At 47.2% G+C, this 20,988-nt stretch overlaps 1 protein-coding gene across 1 annotated transcript in view; it reads left to right on the top strand.

Moving 5' to 3' along the window:
• Positions 1-20,988, top strand: part of LOC146784498 (zinc metalloproteinase-disintegrin-like VLAIP-B) — a 2,353,571-nt gene that overhangs the window by 341,368 nt on the left and 1,991,215 nt on the right. Inside the window, exon 3 of the mRNA XM_085632965.1 lies at positions 13,853-13,929. Within this exon, the coding sequence (XP_085489091.1) occupies positions 13,853-13,929 (77 nt within the window). The remainder of the gene's footprint in view (positions 1-13,852; positions 13,930-20,988) is intronic.

Here is a 20,988-nt window from a genome sequence, read left to right as displayed (position 1 = left end):
GTTCATCGTGGCGTAGAACCGGAGGGTGTTCCTGCAGTTGCGGCCCCGCGTCCGTGTTCTATCGCCCCAAGCAGGGAAGTCCATCACGGTGGTGATTGGTCTGCCCTGCGTTTTGGCTGGAAGGGGGTTGTGTTGGACTTGGCCCTTCTGGCAGGTTCACCCCTAAACTTTTCGCTTTTACTTGTGACCTGGTGGTAGTGATTTTTGGTTTCTGCGCACTTTCCCTATGTCCCAGAGTAAAGTGCGTGCGCCCTCTGAGTGCATGTGGTGAGATAGGCCTGCCCTCCCATAGGAATGCATGGGGAATGTATGTGTCCCTGGTAGTTCCTGATGCGTGGGGTGTGCAGGCTCGAGTTTGGTATGTGCGGACTCGGGTGATTGAATGCTTCGCAATGATGTATGATGCGTGATTATGTCATGTGCGGAAGTGCCACTTCTAGGAGTTGGCATATTAGTGTAAAATGTGCAGTGACTGCCTGTCGCGTGATTGGCTGGCTGAGGTCATGTGACGGGCTAGGGAATCGCCAGAGTTAGGAGGAGTCACCCAGTGGTGAATAGGGAGATCAGCAGCTAGATGGGTGGGAGGAGTACACCTGAGTCCTGAATAGGGCTGGGCTTTCCCCACACAATGCTGGCTCCGCCCCCTGTGGTGCGACTGATGACCCAGGCCTGCACTCTGAATAGGGAGAGGGGCTAGGCAAAACAAAGTGCTCAGGAACCAGTTGTAACTGGTTCGCCCCTTCCCTGCACCCTGAGACAAAGGGTTGTACTGTATAAAAATGGGGCTGTGTCCCCACAGAAACTGTTCTCTGCCAGGATCTTACCTGAGGGGGCTGCTTCCGCTGGACCAGAGGACCGCCACTTGGACTACCTCCCTGCCTGGAGGCCCAGTGAGCTGGCTCTGGGTCCAGCCTTGCCCCCCACCCCTGCCCTGCTGCATGCAGGGGAGAACTTTGCTGGACTTGCCTCTAGCGCTGAGAGCGCTTTTCACTTTTGCCTTTAGCGCTCAGGAGCGCTTTCTGTGGTACCCCAGCATCAAAGAGCGCTGTTCTTGGGGCTTTGCTGAAGCCTCCAGCGCCGGGAAGCGCTGGACTTGCCTGGAGCGCGGAGAGCGCTTTCACATTTACCCCAAGCGCCAGGAGCGCTTTATTTCTGATATCGAGTGCCCACCTCGATTTATTGTCTAGTTATCGAGCAGGTGCCCACCCTGCATCGCGGCGCTAGGAGAACCAAGCGGGAGCCTATCCCGCTACTGGAGTGATTTGCTGATAGCGGGTGCCACCACGCGCTTTTATGTTCGTTGGTGAATCGGGAGCCTACCCCGTTATCGACTTTATTTGCATCGTAACCGGGAGCCCACCCCGTATCGCCGCCGTCACCAGGAGCTCGGGGCCGCCGCGCTGCCTGCGGCGACCCGGAAACTAAGAGAAGTCCAGCCTTCGTGGAGGCGGGGCCGGAGCCCGGAAGAGGAGCGGACAGGAGCCCACCCCGCGCTCCAGTGAGGACGTGCGGCGATTGCCCCTGCAGGGCTCCCGCAAGTGGGGGAGAGCCCTGCATCCTGGAGAAGCCCCGCGCCAAGAAGAGAAGCGCCGCCGGAGTCCCGGTGAGTAGGGCAGCCTGGTGGTTTTCGGAGCGCCTGACGCTCCCTCGAAGGAGGAGAAGGGGGCAGTGCTTACCGAGCCCCGAGGGGCGCTCCGGCATAGAGGAGCATTTATCTTACGAGGAAGAGCGGCCCCGGAAGGCAGCGGGCCGCTCCGACGTTGGCCCCCATATGTGTATTCCAGAGCCGGTTGAGGCTCCAACGACGGGGCGCCTTTCTGGTCTGGAGAGCCTAGAAGGCTTCAAAGTACACGTCTTGGCTGTGTAGGGTGCGAGTACATCGGGGGCATTTCTCCAACGCAGGGCGCATTAATGTTTAGAGCCCTGACAGGCTCTAGGGGGCATTTCATTTGTTTAGAGCCCAGAGAGGCTCCAAGTGCGACAGATTGGTTCTAAAGGCACAGTGGTGACCACGCTCATTTTTCCCAGCTGCCCAGCACTTAGTGGGCAGCTGCACCGTTTAGGTTGTGGCCTTTGCGTCTGCTTTGGCTTGCGCAATCTTGCCCTGACTGTGGGACACAGAGCGTCCTAGCCCCTACGAGGCCAGTTGGCCTAGGGACTGCCACAGGTGGTGGCTTATATGAGTTCTTGCGCAATTGTGTTTCCCTGCACCTCTGAATGTGTTTTTATACGTCATGTGCCTTGTTTTACACCGCTGAATGTTTTTATGCATCATGTGTTTTCCTTCCCTACACCTCTGAATGTGATGCATCATGTGTAACGTGCTATTACCCCTACAGGTATTGTGATACTTAGGTGGTTGTTTGTCTCCTCCTAGTACAGGTGGTGCTAGTGAGGTCCTAGTTCCCTGCGTGACATTTTCCTAAGGTGGTTAGGGTTGCGTAGGTGGTACTTACCTGTTACCAGTAGTTACTGGTTGTGTACTACATTTGCTATTTTGTACTACAGTATTATTCCTATGTTCTAAGTGCTAATTTCCACAAAGTGCTAATTCCTGACAGTGGTCCATGTGGCCCTGTCCCCTGTACATATAATCCCTGGTAAACTCTGCCCGTGCCTGTTGGCACATTGTAAAGTGTGTGTTCTTATCTAATGTGTTTTGGTAATACAAAGGCTATTTTTATATGATACCTTGTGTGGAGTTTCTTTTGTGGTGGGCCTTGGGTGTTGTTGCTGGGTGCGCGCGCAAACGCTTTACACATCGCCACCGGGATAAGCCTGACTGCTCGTGCCAAGCTACCAAGGGAGTGAGCAGGGGTTATCTTTGGCGTGTAACTCCCCAGCCCTGACTAGAGTGGTGGTTTCTGTCTGGCTTTGGCGCAAGCCCTAGCCAACCAGAAATCCCATTTCTAACAACCGGTTATCTACAACCTATGCCTATACCTCCCTCACCATGGCATACTTTAAGTATGGACTTTGTCACTGACCTCCCTGTTTCAAATGGTTACCATATCATTTGGGTAGTCCTAGATTATTTAACCAAAATGGCCCATTTTGTTCCTCTGAAACCTATGCCTTCCGCCAAAGAACTCACTAACCTTTTTGCACAACATATTATCAGGTTACATGGATTACTGACAACTATTGTCTCCGATCGTGGACCTCAATTTGTTTCCAGGTTTTGGCGAGGTTTTTGTTCATCAATGGGCATAGATGTTCGTTTATCTTCAGCTTATCACCCACAAACTGATGGGCAAACAGAACGCCTCAATCAAACCATGGAACAACTATTACGTTGTTTTTCTTCTACATGGACCACAGAATGGGACAAGTCCTTACCTCTAGTTGAATTTGTCTATAATAATTCTGTCCATTCAGTCACAGGAGTGTCTCCCTTTTATTGTTTACTAGGCTATCATCCACGTATGTTATCTATTCCACAAACTGCACTTCAAGAAATGTCCCAGCAGTATCTACCCATCATTCACTGCTTCATAAAATACAAGATCAAGTATGCTCTCATCTACAACAGTACCAACAACAGGTCAAACAACAAGCAGACAAACATAGAAGACCCACTCCTCAGTATGCTGTAGGGGATATGGTCTGGTTTTCATCCAAGAATTTGTGATTAGAGGGTTCTCGGAAACTACAACCCCGGTTTTTAGGGCCCTTCCCAATTAAGAAAATCATCAACCCAGTCACAATGGAATTGTCCCTACCCTGTGATTATCGTATTCATCCAGTGTTTCATGTGTCTCTTTTACAACCCTATATTACACAGACCAGAGTAGGTCCACCTCCGCCACCAGTAAAAATCAATGGTCAGTTAGAATGTGAGGTCGCGAAAATTTTGGACTCCAAAAGAGACCATGGTGTCTTATATTACCTGTTAGGATGGAAGGGCTACGGTGCTGAGGAAAATTCCTGGGAACCAGCTTCTTCAGTCCACGCTCCTCATTTAGTTAGGCAATTCCACCAACAACATCCCTCGAAACCACGTCCAGTATCGGGTTTTACAGGGGAGGACTGTCAGGAATCAACATGCAGAAGCTATTGATTTTACCAACTGTGTTATTTGTTTATCTGCGCACAGTCTCACATAAATCATGTTCGCATTCCCCAGGATGTTAGTACAAGTATTTAGTCTGTATTTCTGACTGTTAATTTTTGTGCCCGTTTTTTGATATTTTCTGTGTATTCCAATCGTCCCTCAATTAAGTTACATTGCTATTAATTTATATTTGGGGTACATGTATTATTTCATTGTGTCTTTTTAATAAAGACTTATTATTTCCTTTCTCGCGCTCTCCATGAGCTGTTTAAACGTGCAACCGAAGATTTACAATGGTTGCTAGGAAACCGGGCACATTGTCAAAAAACACGTGTCCTTAAAACAATCGTTGGCACGCGCTTGACAATGCCCTGATGCGAGACAAGCTTTCGTGCTTGACTTCGTTTTTCCCTTTCGTCTGGAAGTCGGATCGTGACATCACCTGGCAACGAGCAACAAAAGCTTTCCTGATCTACAAGGGCCGGTTCCAATGTGGGATAAAGGACGCTCACAAAGATAAGTCTGTTAATTGCTCGCGACATTCTTGGCTTCCGTTGACTTTGCTGAACTATCTGAGAAAGACTCTTAGAGCATATCTCTGTTAGTTCTGATTTCCTGAAAGTATTATTGCCGGTTTAGGTTGCGTTTTCTGAGGACATTTAAACGTGCTTGAATCTTTGCTTAGAACTTTACTTGTGCAGCACGCATTTTAAAAGGCACATGTTTTATTCAGAGTATATTTTGAAGGTTACAATTATAGCTTTGGGTAAAAGCATGTTTATAAATATTGATAAGAATTAAGCAGACTTTGTATTGAAAAAAGCTATGAACATTTAAAGTGACAATACTTGAACAGAGAAAAGAAATACTCAGAAGAAAATAGAGAAGGCAAGAAACAACTAAAACAAAGGTGAGATACATTAGCTTATTAGAGATATTTAGGTTAACAGATCAAAAGGAAATAGGCAGATAGTAATTATGATATCACATTTTGTTTCTTCTTACTTAGCTAATTCAAAAAGGAGCTGATTTATTATTGCACTTATTTGAAAGATCAGAAACCAAGGAACTTAGAACCACGCACGTGTGACTCTCGTGCCTGAGAAATAGGTGACAAGCTAAATATTGTTTGAGCAATAACTTAGTTGGTTTATTATTTTGGGTATAATTTGAGGTACATTGATGGTTGTTTTTTCTTTTAAAGCAGACAGAAGTTGACAACTCTGTATTTAAGAACCCAGCAGGTCCTGGGAGCAGAGTCGCGGTGTCTCTTCTTTTTTGTATGTTTGTTTCTCTTCCCAAACCCCTTCCCTTTCAGAGTATTTGCCAGGATCACTGTAAAACTAATCAGTGAAACTAAGATATAGTCTGGAAGGGTTGAGGTATTGTCATCTCCCCTGTCGACTGCCTAGATTTCAGGTGAGGGGATAGACCAGCCCAACACGTGCCTCCTGGTCACCTCCAAGGGCCATAGACTCTGTGCCCTCTGCTTACAGGTTCTTCACTTCAAGAATCATCCACCCTTTGGATTCCACTGGACTCTTGCTCAGTCTTTTCTAGCAGCATCATTCCTGAAGTTCTCCACTCTGATATACAGCAGTTTCTGATATCACTTTGCACCTATTCACTAGGCTTCCTTGATGTAGGTTTCTGGGTTATCCACAGATGGGTGACTCTCCAACCTTCTGTCTTTCACAGTGTTTCATCAGGGTCCATTGACTATTATTGGACACACGGCTGTGTTTCCACGCTGCACACAACCTCCGTGGGGATCTTAGGTAAATACCATGGGAGGTCCTTTGTGTGCCCAGCTCTTCTGAGTCTACTATTCCAAGTCCCATCTTTGGTCACAGTTCACATTTCACTTTCTTCATATAAGGTTTGGTCTCCACTTGGAGATCACTGTATTTTGTGCTACTTACCCTATTGACATTGAAGTATTATTATGTATTTGTTTTGATATCTCTGGGTAGGAGATATACCAATGTGTTAGTGAGCGCCAAGATGCCCGTAGGGCGATAGCTGCGCTATATAAGTTTCCCATCAATCAATCAATCAAGTGCTGTGTAATAAATAGACATATTTTTATATATACACAATGTGGTTCTTTTTCCTTTAACCTATACTGCATGGTTAGATTAGTAAAACAAGCTGCTTAACACTCCTTCAGGATAAGCCTTAAGGTTGCTCTCCACAGCTACCACTTGAGAGATTTCTATGGTTATCAAAGACCACTAAAATCCCCATTAGAGTTGTCTGGATTAGTGCAAGGTGCATCACTTAAATAAGTGTGCACCATATACTAAGCCAGCCTCCTACACTTAACGACTGTCTATATCAACAACTGCACCAGTACCTGGTGGACTCGGATCTGACCTCACTTCAAGAATTGGGAACAAAGACAGACAAGTGAGTCCGCAACAGGGTGAAGCAGAAATGTCATTGTGGTGGTGACCAGAAGAGGTAAGATTCTTCTAAGGCCCAAGAGGAGGGTGGGGAGAAAGGTAAAAACAAGAAAGAGTCTTCAAAAGGTCCCCAAAAATCTTCCTCTGGGGGTGGGTCCCAAACTCCTTTCAACAAGAAACCTTGGTGCTATCTCTGTAAGGAAAATGGTCATAGGGCAAAAGATGCCGATTACTGTACGTCTAGCACCAAGGACCTTAGTACTACTGCTCCTAAAGCATCTAGCACCTTTAGCACTAGTTCTGTTAGTAGTCGTACCCCAATAGTTTATTAGGGTATACCTTGAGTACTGAAGTGGGTTCTGGCCTAGTCAGGACATCCACCTAGGCTGTTTTGATTTGTGATGGTGGCATGGATTTTGGCACCTTACTTGTAAGTCCTACTAACTTCGGCAAGTGCAGACAACATCCGCTCATCAATGGCAGGAAGGGCCAGTGTAACTATGGTGACAGAGAAACGTGTGTCCCCTGAACAGATTCCACTTGGTCAGGTTTACCAAGTGACCAGTACTTGCAATGTCAGGATAGATCATTCCATGGCACGTGTTAATCTCAACTGGGGAGGGGTAACTGGCCCAAAGATAGTTGTGGTTTCCCCAGACCTACCTCTGGACTGTCTGCTGGGCAATGATTTAGAAACTTCAACCTGGTCTGAAGTGGAGTTCAGGAGAAATGATGGGTATTTCAGCCAGTGCCTTTGCAGTCACTAGTGCTCAGGCCAGGAGACTAGGCACAGAGGGAGCCCTGGACCCTTAAATAATGGACGAGCCAGCTCCCAAGAGAAGGAGCAGACAGGGTAAGGATTTATCCTCCTTACATACTCCCAGTGAGATTCAGTCTCCAGATGGAGAGAATTTCAGTACTTGTGAAGGAACTGTTCGAGAAGAGCTTGGGCCTGACAAGACAGAGCTTCTGGGAGCAAGGGGACCTTCCAGGGAAGACTTGACTCTGGAGGACAAACTTGCCCCACTCTTGAACAGCTCAGACAGCAAGCTACTGTTGAGGAGTCATGGAGTATCAGTGGGTCCCATAGGACTTGTTGGGAAGATGGGTTCCTGTTTTCTGAGAGTAGAGGTGCCAAGCCTGGTGCTACCAGGAGGCTGGATATACCTCAGAAATATAAGGGTTTTCCTTTGACCCTAGCACACAAAATTACCCCTGTAGGACATCTTGGGCAAAGCAAGACTTGGGACAGGCTTGTCCCTCACTTTCACTGGACCCACATGTCTTAAGATACCAAGAAGTTTTGTCTCTCCTGTGTCACCTGCCAAGCCATTGGTAAGTCAGATGGTACTACAAATGCCCCATTAATTCCATTACCAGTGGTTGCGGTTCCCTTTGACATGGTAGGGATAGACATTGTAGGTCCCTTACATCCTATAACAGCATCTGGACACAGTTACATCCTAGTGGTGTTGGCCCATGCCACTAGGTATCCAGAGGCCAGTCCCATTATGATCACTAAAGCTCCTGTTGTGGCCATTGACCTCCTGGGAATATTTTCCAGAGTTGGGTTCCCTAAGGATATCTTATCAAACAGAGGTACTAACTTCATGTCTAGCTACATCACTGCTACGTGGAAAGAGTGTGGTGTTGACTATACGTTTACCACACCCTACCATCCACAGGGCAATGGGCTTGTTGAAAGCGTTCAACAAGACCCTCAAAAAGGTATGATCATGGGACTCCCAGAAAATCTGAGGCAAAAATGGGATGTCTTACTAGCTTGCCTTATGTTTACCTACAGAGAGGTTCCTGAGAAGGGGGTGGGCTACAGCCCATATGAACTTCTGTTTGGACATCCAGTTAGGGGTCCACTATGTTTGGTTAAAAAAGGATGGGAGCAACCTCTCAAGCCTCATACACAAGACAAAGTTGACTATGTACTTGTCCTGCGTTCTCCTATGGCCGAGGACATGAAGAAGGCCAACAAAAAGCCTTGAGGCCTGCGAGGAACTTCAGAATGCTTGATATGACCAAAAGGCTGTACCTAATGTTCATCAGCCAGGACAGAAAGTGTGGTTGTTGGAGCCTGTGTCCCCAGCAGATTTCCAGGACAAGTGGAGTGGTCCCAATACCATACTTGAGAAGAAATGTGAGGTCACCTACTTGGTTGACCTAGGTACTCCAAGAAGTTCCCAAAGTGTACTTCATGCAAATCGCCTAAACCCTTTTTTTTGACAGGGCTGACATGAGCTTGCTTATGGCCACTAATGAAGGACAGGAGGACGATAGTGTCCCTCTCCTTGGTCTCCTCTCACAAGACCCTGTTGATGGATCAGTTTGAAGGAGTAGCCTTGGCAGGCAGCCTCACTGATCAACAGCAAGTTTATTGTATACAGGTTCTCAATCAGTTTCCTAATGCCTTTTCTCTGATACCCAGTCCAACCACCTGGTGTACCCATGAAAAGGACACAGGTGACAGTCTTTCTGTGAAGAGCAACATTTACAGACAGCCTGACCATGTCAGAGATTTCATCAGGACAGAGGTCCAAATGATGCTAGAGTTGGGTGGTCATGGAGCCTTCAGATAGCCCTTGAGTTATTCCAGTAGTCTCTGTGCCAAAACCTCAGTCCCAGGGCGGAGAGATAGAGATGAGGTGTTGTGTAGACTACAGAGGCCTCAATGTAGTCACTAAGGCTGATGCCCATCCAATCCCAAAGGTAGATGAAGTGACAAATACTCTGGCTTCTGTCAAGTATCTCAGCACTTTTGACCTCATTGAAGCTATTGGCAGATTAGACTCACAGAGTCTGCAAAACCTAAGACAGCAGGGCACTTCCAGTTTACTGTAATGCACTTTAGTATGAAAAATACACCTGCCACATTTTAGAGGTTGGTGAATACAGTTCTGTCAGGTCTGGAAGATTTTAGTGCAGCAAATGTAGAAGATATATCTGTCTTAAGCTCCACCTGATAGGATCAGCTAGTCCACCTCAGAAATGTATTTGAGGTCCTGCAGAAGGCAGGCCTCACTATAAAGGACAGTAAGTGCCAGATAGGGTAAGGTTGAATATTTGGGTCACATGGTCGGTGGAGGCCAAGTTCAGCCATTGGACAGCAAAATCCAAACAAGTGTGGATTGAGTTGCTCCCACTAACCAGACTCAGGTTGGACCTTTTCTGGGCCTTGGTACTATAGAGGATTTGTTAAGGGTTATGGTTCCATTGTAACTCCCCTAATGACTTCACCTCTAAGAAGATGCCTAAGAAGGTGAACTGGACAGTTAGCTCTCATGAGGCCTTTGAAGCCCTGAAGAAGGCCATGCGCTCAGCTCCCATCCTGCAGAGGCCTGACTATTCCAAACAATTTATTGTCCAGACAGATACCTATGAAATAGCAATAGGAGCCGTGTTATCCCAACTTAATGAAGAGGGCCAGGGTCAATGAGTAGCTTTTATCAGCAGAAGGTTGACCCCAAGAGAGAAACGTTGGTCAGCTATTGAGAGGGAGGCCTTTGCTTTTGTCTGGGCCTTAAAGGAGTGGAGGCCTTACCTGTTTGGCACTCACTTTATTGTTCAGACAGATGATAAGCCCCTTATTGTTCAGACAGATGATAAGCTCCTCTTATGGCTAAAATAGATGTAGGGTGAAAACCCCAAACTTTTGAGGTTGTCCATTTCCCTACAGGGTTGTACTTTTCAGTAGAACATATCCCATGGAGTAACCATGCAAAAGCAGATGGAATTTCCAGATATTTCCACTTAGAAAATTAAAACTCAACTGGGCAAGGTTATTCATATCTTCTTATCTTCTTTTGCTTGGGAGGGGATTATGTAGGAAAGTAGGATCTTTCTGGCATAGATAGCCCCACTTTATACCTGGTGTTGGTTTGTTTTGACTGTAGTTCACTGGGATCCTGCTAACCAGGACCCCGGTGACAGTGCTCTCTCCTCTAAATTTACTGGTAAGTACTTTGTACAACCCACAATTGGCATACTGGGTTACCATTATAAGTCCCTAGTATATGATACTGAGGTACCTAAGGCATTGGTACACCAGGAGCCTTCTATGGGCTGCAGTATGCATTGTGCCACTCATAGGAGCCCATGCAAACTGTTTCTGCAGAGGTTTCATTTCAGTCTGCGTGAAAGGGTGCATTCACCCTTCACTTCAGATTTAAGGTTTCCCTTACATCCCGGTCACTACACTTAAAACCTAAAAGTCACTCCTAAGGTAGGCCCTTCAGTCCAAGGGCAGGGTGCATGTTTCTAAGTGTGTGGGTACCCCTGCCGAGCAGAGGTGCCTGTACAAACCCTGCACTCTATGTTTTGGGCTTTGTAATACGGGGTAGCGTTTATTAGGTATGTAGTGGACACTGGTCAAGATATCGAACTACATAATGGCTGCTCTGAACCTGGTCATGTTTGGTATGAAATATGTTGGAATCATGCAACTACACTGACTCCTATGTTAGTTGCATGATAACATGTATTGGGGGTTCCTTATAGGACCCCCAATACCTACCTGTGTATACGTGCAAGGTCTGAATGCCAGCCCGCACTGCTGCTGACCCTAAATAGTATTCTGCCCCCCTGCTGATGAGCTTCACTTGTGCAGGAGAAACTGAACAAAGGATTTCCTGTGAAGGAGAGGTGTAACCACCTCTCCTTTAGAATTAGGCAGAGTGGGGGTGCTTCTAAGCACCACCAGTCTGAATTGAAAGGCACATTTGGTGCCCTCCATGCATAAACCAGTTTGGCCCAGTTAAGGAGCCCTTGGCTCCCGCTCTTGCGTGAAACTACACAAAGGACAGGGAAGTGATCACCCTGCTGTCCAGCTTCTTCATAGTGAGGTACCCAGAGCTCCTCCAGTGGCCACTTGATTCTCCCATGTTGAATCTTGGCCCCTGGGAGCATGTGACTGCCTAGGACAGCTAAGTAGCATCCCTGACCCCCTCTGATAGGTGGGTCATCAGAGAAGAGTTACTTAAGGGCTCCCCTCAGGGTGGGTCCTAAGATTCTTCCCGACAACAACTTTTGGAACCGACTGCCTAACTCTGAGGATTGTTCCAAGTCACTTCTACTGGTGGACACTGGGGGGCTTATGTATGTCCCCCACCGCAGAAAACAGCAAATTCCAAAGCCTTGCATTGAGGAACTTCCAACCGGGAATGCTGGGGAATGCCCTATAGATCAACTGGTCTGGCCAATTTCTCTATGCCTTTCCACCAGTTCCCCTAATCCCAGCATTTTCTCATCAAGCTGTTTGACTCGAGGAACAAGATAATACTGATAGCTCTGGAGTGACCATGTCAGTGGAGGTTCACGGACCTCCTTCACCGGTCCATCCGTTCAAATCTCATTTTGCTATGCAAGACAGATCTACCGTCGAAATTTGGAGGCCAGATGGTACACCCCAACCTCTCCTCTTTGAGTGTGACAGCATGGCTCCTGAGCTAGGGCAGTACAGACATTTGAACCTGCTGCAAGACTGCATGGAGATCCTCAGAGAAGCAAAGCGGCCCTTTTCACATTCCGCTTATGCTCTCAAATGGAAGAGATTCTGCATTTGGTGTTCATCTAAGAACAAGGACCTTACCTCTTGCCAGGAAGATACCATCCTTCCATACTTACTCTATTCCGCGCAATCTGGCTTGCAATTTTCTTCCATTATGGTATCACCTGGCTGCTCTTACCGTCTACAGAAAATTTCCTTCACAAATTTCATTTTTAAGAATCCCTGTCATCAAAGATTTCCTGGAAGAGGTGAAGAAGTTTTTTCCTCCCATCAGACGTCCTTCTCCTCCATGAGAGCTTAATGTGGTCCTCTCATGCCTTATGCAGGAACACTTCAAGCATGTACAGAAGGCGTCTCTTCAACACCTGTCTTGGAAAACTGTTTTTCTTGCGACTATCACATCCGCCCGCAGGGTTAGTGAAATCCAAGCTCTCTGCTCTCATGAACCATACACCATATTTCATTCTTCCAAAGTGGTCATGAGGACTCATCTGAAATCCCTCCCTACTGTTATTTTGGATTTCCGTGTTAACCAAATAATCTCCTTGCCTACTTTTTTCAGAATCCTTCTACTCCAGCAGAGAGATACCTCTGTTCCCTGGATGCTAGACAGGTTCTCAAATTCTATCTAGATAAAACATAAGATACAGAGATCAGACCAATCGTTTATTCATTTCACGATGGATTGTTTCATATATTTTACTCTGTTATCAACAGGCTAGCAAAACTCCCTCTACTAGACCTGAAGCACACTCTCCTATGGGTAAAGCAGCTACTACCACCCTGCTCTGCAATATTTCCATTCCAGAGATTTGCAGAGCGGCGACCTGGAAGTCAGTTCATACCATCACTACAAACTAATGCCTAGAGTCTGACACTAGGGCAGATGCTCAAGTAAGGCAGGCTTTCCCAAAAAACCTATTTGCTTAACCTTTTTTCCAATGATCCTCAGGTCCCTCCACTGTGGGATTAGCTTGAAATCTTATAGTGCCTATGACTGTACATGAAAATCCCCTAAGAGAGAAGGAACAGTTTCTTACCTGTTACTCCAGTTCTCTCATAGGGGAATTTCCATGATAAGTCATAAGCAACCCTCCATCCTCCCAGGTGGACTAGACAGAGGTGTCCGGACAGTCTGCATAGGTCTCACATCGCCTTCAAAAAGAACTGAAGCAACTGCCACAGCCGTGCATGAAGGGATACTGGTGGCGTCTGCGTTCTTAAAGGCACAGCTTCTATTTTTGAGCCATATATTGGCAGCCTATGAGGCAACTCGTTTCTCTCTCATTCATCTCTATCATGGAAAAGGGTTTTGTGAAGATTTATTCTGTGTATAAAATGTATCAAATTCCCCTCAAATATGTACTGGCCCATTTTTCACTTCATGATGAAGACTTTTACCAGTGTAGGCTATATACTTAGGCTGCATTATCTGTCTCTCTATCTCTTAAGTGTCTTTACAGGCCTTACTGAAGAAAGGCAAAAAATATCCACTTGAGAAGATATATCTGAAAGAATTGCTCTCTGATCCCCGCACATGTGCAGGACTATTCATTGCTTTTGACTTATCATGGAAATACCCCTATGAGTCAAGTGGAGTTACAGGTAAGAAACTGTTCCTTTTACTTGCTGTTCTCCGTCCATTCATTGGCTTGCATTCTGAGAGTCACAAAATCACTCATCTTAGTTTTGCACGGTAACCGATTAGTACGTCAGTCGTTGCATAAAAGTCAGGTCTGTCGGAAAGCAAGAATGAACGAATAACAGTGACAGCTTTGCAATAGGACCTATGTATATCAAGCTCATGGTTGTTTGTTGGTGAGAAAGCGGGCTTGAAAATGCACAGTAAACATTGTCTTGTTACATTCTTTACAGGCGAAATATCCAGATGAAGTACAATACCGATTTCAAGTACAAGGAGAACATGTGGTGCTACCGCTTAAAAAAAATGAGTGAGTGTTTTTAATAATGATTCTCCTTATCTGGTCTTGTTCCAGTCCGAGGTACAAGGTAAAAATGTGTAAAATACTGTACTGTAATGTGGAAAAATACTTTTTGCCACATATGTGCCCTTTACTCAGGTCAGGGCTAGTTCCCAATTAATTTTCTAGGTAAATTGTCTGAATATGCAGGATGTGTGGTGGTTATGACTGGAGATTTTAACCTATTATGGGAGATATCGCTGGAAAAGTCTCGAAATAACACCACAGATACAATAGTGGTGAGCTGTCACCTCAATGCCACCATGAGGCACTTACGTTTCATGGTGCCTCATGAAACAAATCAAAGAAAGAGTATTCATTCTTTTTGCCTGTTTACCAGAAAAGATTCTAGGGCACATTTATGAGAGGCTTGTCCCGGTTGTGTGACACTTGGGAGGAGCAAGCAGTAAGTCTTATTAAAAAAACTAAGGGCCATATGTATTAAGCAAAATTGCGATCGCAAATGCCGAAAGTCTCAGAATTTCGGCGTTTGCGATCGCAATTTTGCTTGGTGGTATGTATGAGGCAAATCTGCGTGCAAAATAAGGAATCGCAAAAATTGCGATTCCTTATTTTGCGATTGCATTTAAGGAACCGCAAATTTTGCGATTCCTTAAATGCGATGTAAGAAACACCAAAAAAGTGCAATTTTGCCTTAAGGAATCGCAAATTACCACCAACTTCAAGTTGGTGGTAATTTGCGATTTCTTTGAAAAATGCACTTTTTTGCATTTTTCAAAGTGCAATGTGAAGCACATACATGCCCTTAGGGCATGTATGTGCGCTACATGTGCACCCATGCTTATTTCAGGGATGCAACAGGGTGTCCTTTTGACACCCTTGCACCCTTGAAATTGCATTCTCAATTTGCGATTCTCTAATTGCTAATCGCAAATTGAGAATGTCTTCCCATTCATTTCTATGGGCCTCTAGGCCCATAGGAATGAATGGGGAGGTATTCCTTAATTGCGAATCGCAATTTGAGATTCGCAATTAAGGAATATGTAGGATTCGCAAAATGTATTGCAAATCCTACATACATAGCATTTTGCGATTCTCAAATAGCGATTCGCAAAAAATCGATATTTGAGAATCGCAAATGAGGATTTTGATACATATGGCCCCAAGTATCTTAAAAATGCATCATTTTTTACCAGTTTACGTGGTGCAAAAGCTGCGCTGAATTCAGCTGGGTCATGCGTTATTTAATATATGCAATGTAGGCTTTACCTCGCAAAATCAGACGCAATTGCAATCCAGTGGTATTTATGGGTGTAGCACTGTGTCATGCATCGTGGGGTAATGCAACGCAAAGCTAGAAATGTGCCATAATTGCTGCACATCGGCAAACCAGTTGTAGGAAATGATGCAGTAGCTGTAGCATGAAAACCTCAAAATTACAGAACACTTTGGCAAGCTCAACTAAGGAGTGGAGGTTGTCATGCTGCAACTGGGAGTATCCAGTAGACCACCAACACCACCACCACATAGGTAGCGAAGGAGGCGGGAGTGGGTTCTCTGGCAGCACATATCCCTCATTTACCTTAGAGAGGAAGAGAGGAAGAGGTCATACAGTTTTTACCGACTCAAGAGGGAGTCCATCATGACATTGCTGGAGAAGATTGGTCCAAGTCTCCATCCATCAACTACAAGACACAATAACATCGCACCACATGTAAGATTTATTGCTGTGCTCCACATGTTGGCATTAGGTTCCTTCCAATTCACAACCGGCAGATTTCCAGGAATTTCACTGGTAACATTTTTTGCCTTTTTCCCCCATCTGTTTTGGATGCCATCATTAAACTCACACCCTAATACCTTCAGTGACCCAAAACTACACAACTTCTTCTGGATAACAACCAAGGATTCTACGCCATATCTGGATTTCCTAACGGTCTTGGTGAAATTGGTTGCACAGCTGCACATTTGGTGCCTCTGCTGCAACATTTCACCTGTACAGTCAGAAATCACATAGTGGATCATCAGGGAATGATCATCAATGTGCTTGCAAAATATCCTGAAAGTGCACAATATAATCAATGAGCAGTTTCAGAATGGCACGTATGGCAATGGCCTATTTATTAGTAAAGAAAGTAGAAATTTACATTATACTAACAAATAAGCTGTAATGTATGACATAATAGCCATCTCTGTGTTTGTCTGTGGATCTAGTGTCATGTGAACATACTGGGAATAACTTACTTCAACATGCAGACAAGGATTTCCTATTTTGTCATTCCCTCACTAATGCTGCAACGGAAGTAGGAAAATTCCACAGTGACAAGTATTGTGTCATTTCACGCTGTGCAGGTGGACAGACCCACATTTTTTCTATGTTGAACAAATCAACACAAACAACATGTGTAGGAAGCTGGCTCTGTATATACTATACAAAAGTAAGGTATAGTGTGCACAGAGTCCAATGGATCCCCAGAGGCTTTACAGAGACTAAAGCAGATAATACCTTAACTCTGTTTTTTGGTAGTGTGGTTGAGCAGTTAGGCTTATCAGAGGTATGTGTTAAGCATTTGTTCTACACACACTGTCAATAAATGAGGCACACACTCAATGACTAACTCCAAGTTCAATGTTTGTATACAAATATTACATTGTTACTTTTATTTTAGAACCAAGATGAACTCTGTTGCAGGTCAGTATCAGTTTAAAAATAGCAATACTTTCTGAATGTGATGCCAATAGCCATAGAAATTCTTTACAGTAGTATTATGAATACTTTGTGGTGTGAAGCAATAGTAGCAATACTTAGCAATGTAGAAAAATAGATACTTGGTGCAAATTCCAAGAAATACAATGCAATTTTATGGAAGGAAAACAGTTATGCACATTAAAAGGCAAGTACACAACTTACTATCCCTGTCTTCGAGGGTTTGGAGCAACACAAGGCAAGGTACAAGTGGACATTAAGGTTGAGCTACCAGCAGCACATGGGCGACTGGGTGCAGAGGTCAAAGTTAGTGTTGAGGGCCCAATGTTAGTCTATGGGGACTAGGGGTGCTTCGAGATGCGCGGTTTGCAGGTAAGTACCCGAGGTTTCAGGTGTTCAAGTAAGCACAGGGGGCCAAAAAGCAGCACCAATCATACATCGCCAACTGCACAAGGGCGGATATGTGCAGGGTGCAAAGACAGCATCGGGTACCCAATGCAAGTAGATAGAGAAACTCGGTTTCACAAAGAGGCTGCAGGCTCGGACCAGGAAAATAGGCAGGTAAGTTGGGATGTCGGTGGACGCCTGGGCACCATCAGCTGGGGTCCCCAAAGTTGGTGGCTGAGGAGGCAGGGATGCCTTTAGATGTTGGATAATCTTTACCGGAGCCAGTTGCAGTCAGGGGAACCCTTCAGCCTGAGGCTGCAGGTTTCTTGGTGGAGTCAAGGAGAGGTCAGCCACCGATGGTTTCGAGGTCAGGATCACTGGGTTGACTTCACTGGACCAGTTAGCCACTCAGACTCGGGCCGTCAGCTGCAGAGTGGGCAAGACTTGCGGATCCAGAAGGCTAGGTAGTTCTTTGTTTTGTCTTCTTTGTAGACAGGGCCACTGTCCTCTAGAGTTCTTGGTCTTTAGGGAAGGTAGGCAGTCTTCCCAGGGTTTTGTGGCAGTCGTTGGGCCTGCAGGATGAGTCTCTTCTTCTAGCAGGTTTCTTCCAGGGCTGCAGACAAGCTGGTAGAGCAGGGGCAAAGTAAGTTGTTGGCTGGAGTCTTGACTGCTGCAAAGCTCTTCGGTCTTCTTTCTTTAGGTCGCCATGAATCTGAGGATCAAGATTTAGGGTTGACCCTAAATTTTCAATTCATGGGTGTTACATGTACTGGCAGGTATTAGCTAATGGGCTACTCACCTTTTAGGGTGACTACACTCTTTGTATGTCCCCTCCTTTTGGTGAGAGGGCATCTTCTAATTCTATTGGCTAAAATCATTCCATCCAACATGGAGAATTTTCTAAGGAGAGGGTCACACAGGCTCAGGACACCTTATGGGTGGTACTGGCTGAGAGGGTACACATCTCTCCTGCTTACTAATTTTCCTGCCAACCTTGCTGCCAAAAGTGGCGCTTGGTCAGTGGGGAGAACATCTCAAGTAGCTAGAGAGGTCCTGCTTAGCATAAAAAAGGCTTGATGCCTTTGAGGCTCACCGCCCTAAATGCTGTTCCTGCTTCGGGATGGGTGAAAAGCACCTCCACCCCAAGCAGGCTTTGTTTCTGACCTACAAGAGGTTTCTGACCTCAGGGCCAAGGCAAGCACTCTCCCCAGCAGCTCCGCCGTCTGATCACCGCGTCAGCACAGCACAGAGATCTTCGACCGAGCAGGGATGGAGCCTGCTGCCCATCCCAGCGCCTCAGGTCACCTGTGTGCCATCCGTCATCTCCCACTCCCGTGCTCTGCTCCTTCCCTCTGCTGCCCCTGCTGTACTGTGTTTTCTTCTGTTTGTTTCATTAAATGTAATTGTTCTTCCCCCTCGCTACTGTTTATTTTTTCCCTCGCTACTGCCCCTTTTTTCCCGCCGTTGCTGACCCTGCGGTCCTGCCCCCACTCATCCCCGCTCCCGCCTCCCGACCTCTGCTCCCGCCCCTCCCCTACTTTTGGTGACCGCTGCGGGCGAGCGAGCTTGAAGCCTTGACCTCTGGGCCAAGGCCAGCACCCGCCCCAGCAGCTCCGCCTTCTGATCACCGCGCCAACACAGCACAGAGACCTTTGAACGAGCAGGGTTTGAGCCTGCTGCCCGTCCCAGCGCCTCAGGTCGCCTGTGTGCCATCCGTTATTTCCCACTCCCGCGCTCTACTCATTCCCTCTGCTGCCCCTGCTGTGCTGTGTTTTCTTCTGTTTTTTTCATTTAATTTAATTGTTCATCCCCCTCGCTACTGTTTATTTTTTCTCTCGCTACTGCCCCTTTTTTCCCGCTGCTGCTGACCCTGCGACCCCGCCCCCCACTCATCCCCGCTCCCTCCTCCCGACCTCTGCTTCCTCCCTCCTCCCCTACTTATAGCGACCGCTGCGCAGTCGCGCCGCTGGAGCGCCTAAGGCAAGCCCGTCTGCACCCATCCGCGCCTGGCCCCCACGAGCACCACAACACCAGACGCAGGTACGACGCCAACCTACTCCACGCACTCAACGCCGGACGATCTACCGCCTGCTTCCAGGCCACGCCGAAGCACACCCACGGACCATTCATCTTCCAAAACTGCAGCTTCACCAGCCAGCATATACCATCACGCCCTGCCCCCCCACCAAGGCAGGCAACAGCCACCTCAGATGCATACTGCTCACCACCTTCTCCGTCCACAGACACGCCATTGAACTCTGGGACCTGCTCGACTCATCCTCCTGGAACGTCGCGTTGCTGACGGAGACCAGGATGAACACCTCATCAGCGCCCAACGTTGCCATAGCCATCCCGGATGGCTACAAGATCACCCGCAGGGACCACACCAACAGACCGGGAGGAGGAATCGCCATCATCCACAGAAATACCCTCAGAATCTCAACCAAACACCGAAGACACCGTCAGCACCGCCGAACACCTGCACTTCCAGATCCACATCGATCCCAACACCACCCTCAGAAGAACCCTTGTTTACAGACCCCCTGGACCTCGGGCACAGTTCATCGACTCCATCACAGACGCCGTCAGCTCGCACGCCCTGGCCTCCACAGACTACATCCTCCTCGTGGACCTGAACTTCCACCTCGAGAACACCGACAGCAACTCAACCACACTACTAGACAACCTCGCCAACCTTGGCCTCAAACAACTCATCACAACAACCACCCACTCTGCCAGACACACGCTCGACACCATTTTCTCTGCCAGCAGCCACGTCTCTGTCAGCCACACCACCGAACTCCACTGGACCAACCACCACTGCATCCACTTCTCCTTTATGAAAACCACTGCACACACCCACCAGCAAGGAATCCCCCACTGCAGCTGGAACAAGGTCACCGAAGACCAGCTAATCACCACCCTCGCCCGAAACCCACCATCCGACCTCACCGACACCGACACAGCCGTCCGCAACTTCAGGCAATGGATCAATGACTGCGCCAACACTCTCGCCTCAATCAAGAAACCCTCAAACAGACGCACCGACAGAAGAGCCATCTGGTTCACTGCGGACCTCCAGACATCCAAGCAGACTTGCAGAAGACTAGAGAAGAAATGGCACCACGAGCAAACACCAGACAACCATGCAGCGCTCAAGAACGCCAGCCGCAGACACCACCAACTCATCCGAACCGCAAAAGGACCTCCTTCAAGGAACGCATTGACAACAACCCACACAACAGCAAGGAGCTCTTCAACATCATGAAGAAACTTGCCAACCCCAGCTCCATCGACATCCCGCCGTCACAAGACCTCTGCGACTCTCTAGCAACCTTTTTCCACCGCAAGATCGCAGACATCCACGACAGCTTCCACTCCCAGACCTCTCCAACAGCCACCGACACCCCAGACCCACCACCCCCCAGTCACACTGGCTGCCTGACCTCCTGGAACCACGTCAACGATGAAGACACCATCAAGACCATGAACACCATCCACTCCGGCTCACCATCAGACCCCTGCCCCCATCACATCTTCAACAGAGCGAGCTCCATCATCGCACCCCAATTCCGTAAGATCTTCAACAGCTCATTCGAGACTGCCACCTTCCCAGAAAGCTGGAAACACGCAGAAATCAACGCCCTGCTTAAGAAACCCAAGGCAGACCCAAAGGACCTCAAGAATTTCCGGCCCATCTCCCTGCTCCCGTTCCCGGTGAAAGTCATCGAGAAGAACGTCAACAAACAACTGACCCAATTTCTCGAAGAGATCAACACCTTGGACTCGTCCCAATCCAGATTCTGCAGCAACTACAGCACCGAAACTGCCCTCATCGCCGCCACCAATGACATCAGGGCCCTGCTGGACAACGGCAATACCATGACCCTCATCCTTCTGGACCTCTCAGCCGCCTTCGAAACTGTCTGCCACCACACCCTTCGCACACGCCTCTACAACGCAGGGATCCGCGA

The sequence above is a fragment of the Triturus cristatus genome, chromosome 11, assembly GCF_964204655.1.
Source record: "Triturus cristatus chromosome 11, aTriCri1.1, whole genome shotgun sequence".
Classification (NCBI taxonomy): Eukaryota; Metazoa; Chordata; class Amphibia; order Caudata; family Salamandridae; genus Triturus; species Triturus cristatus.
The sequence above is the reverse complement of the archived record's forward strand: the minus strand, read 5'-3'. Positions and strand labels throughout refer to the sequence as shown.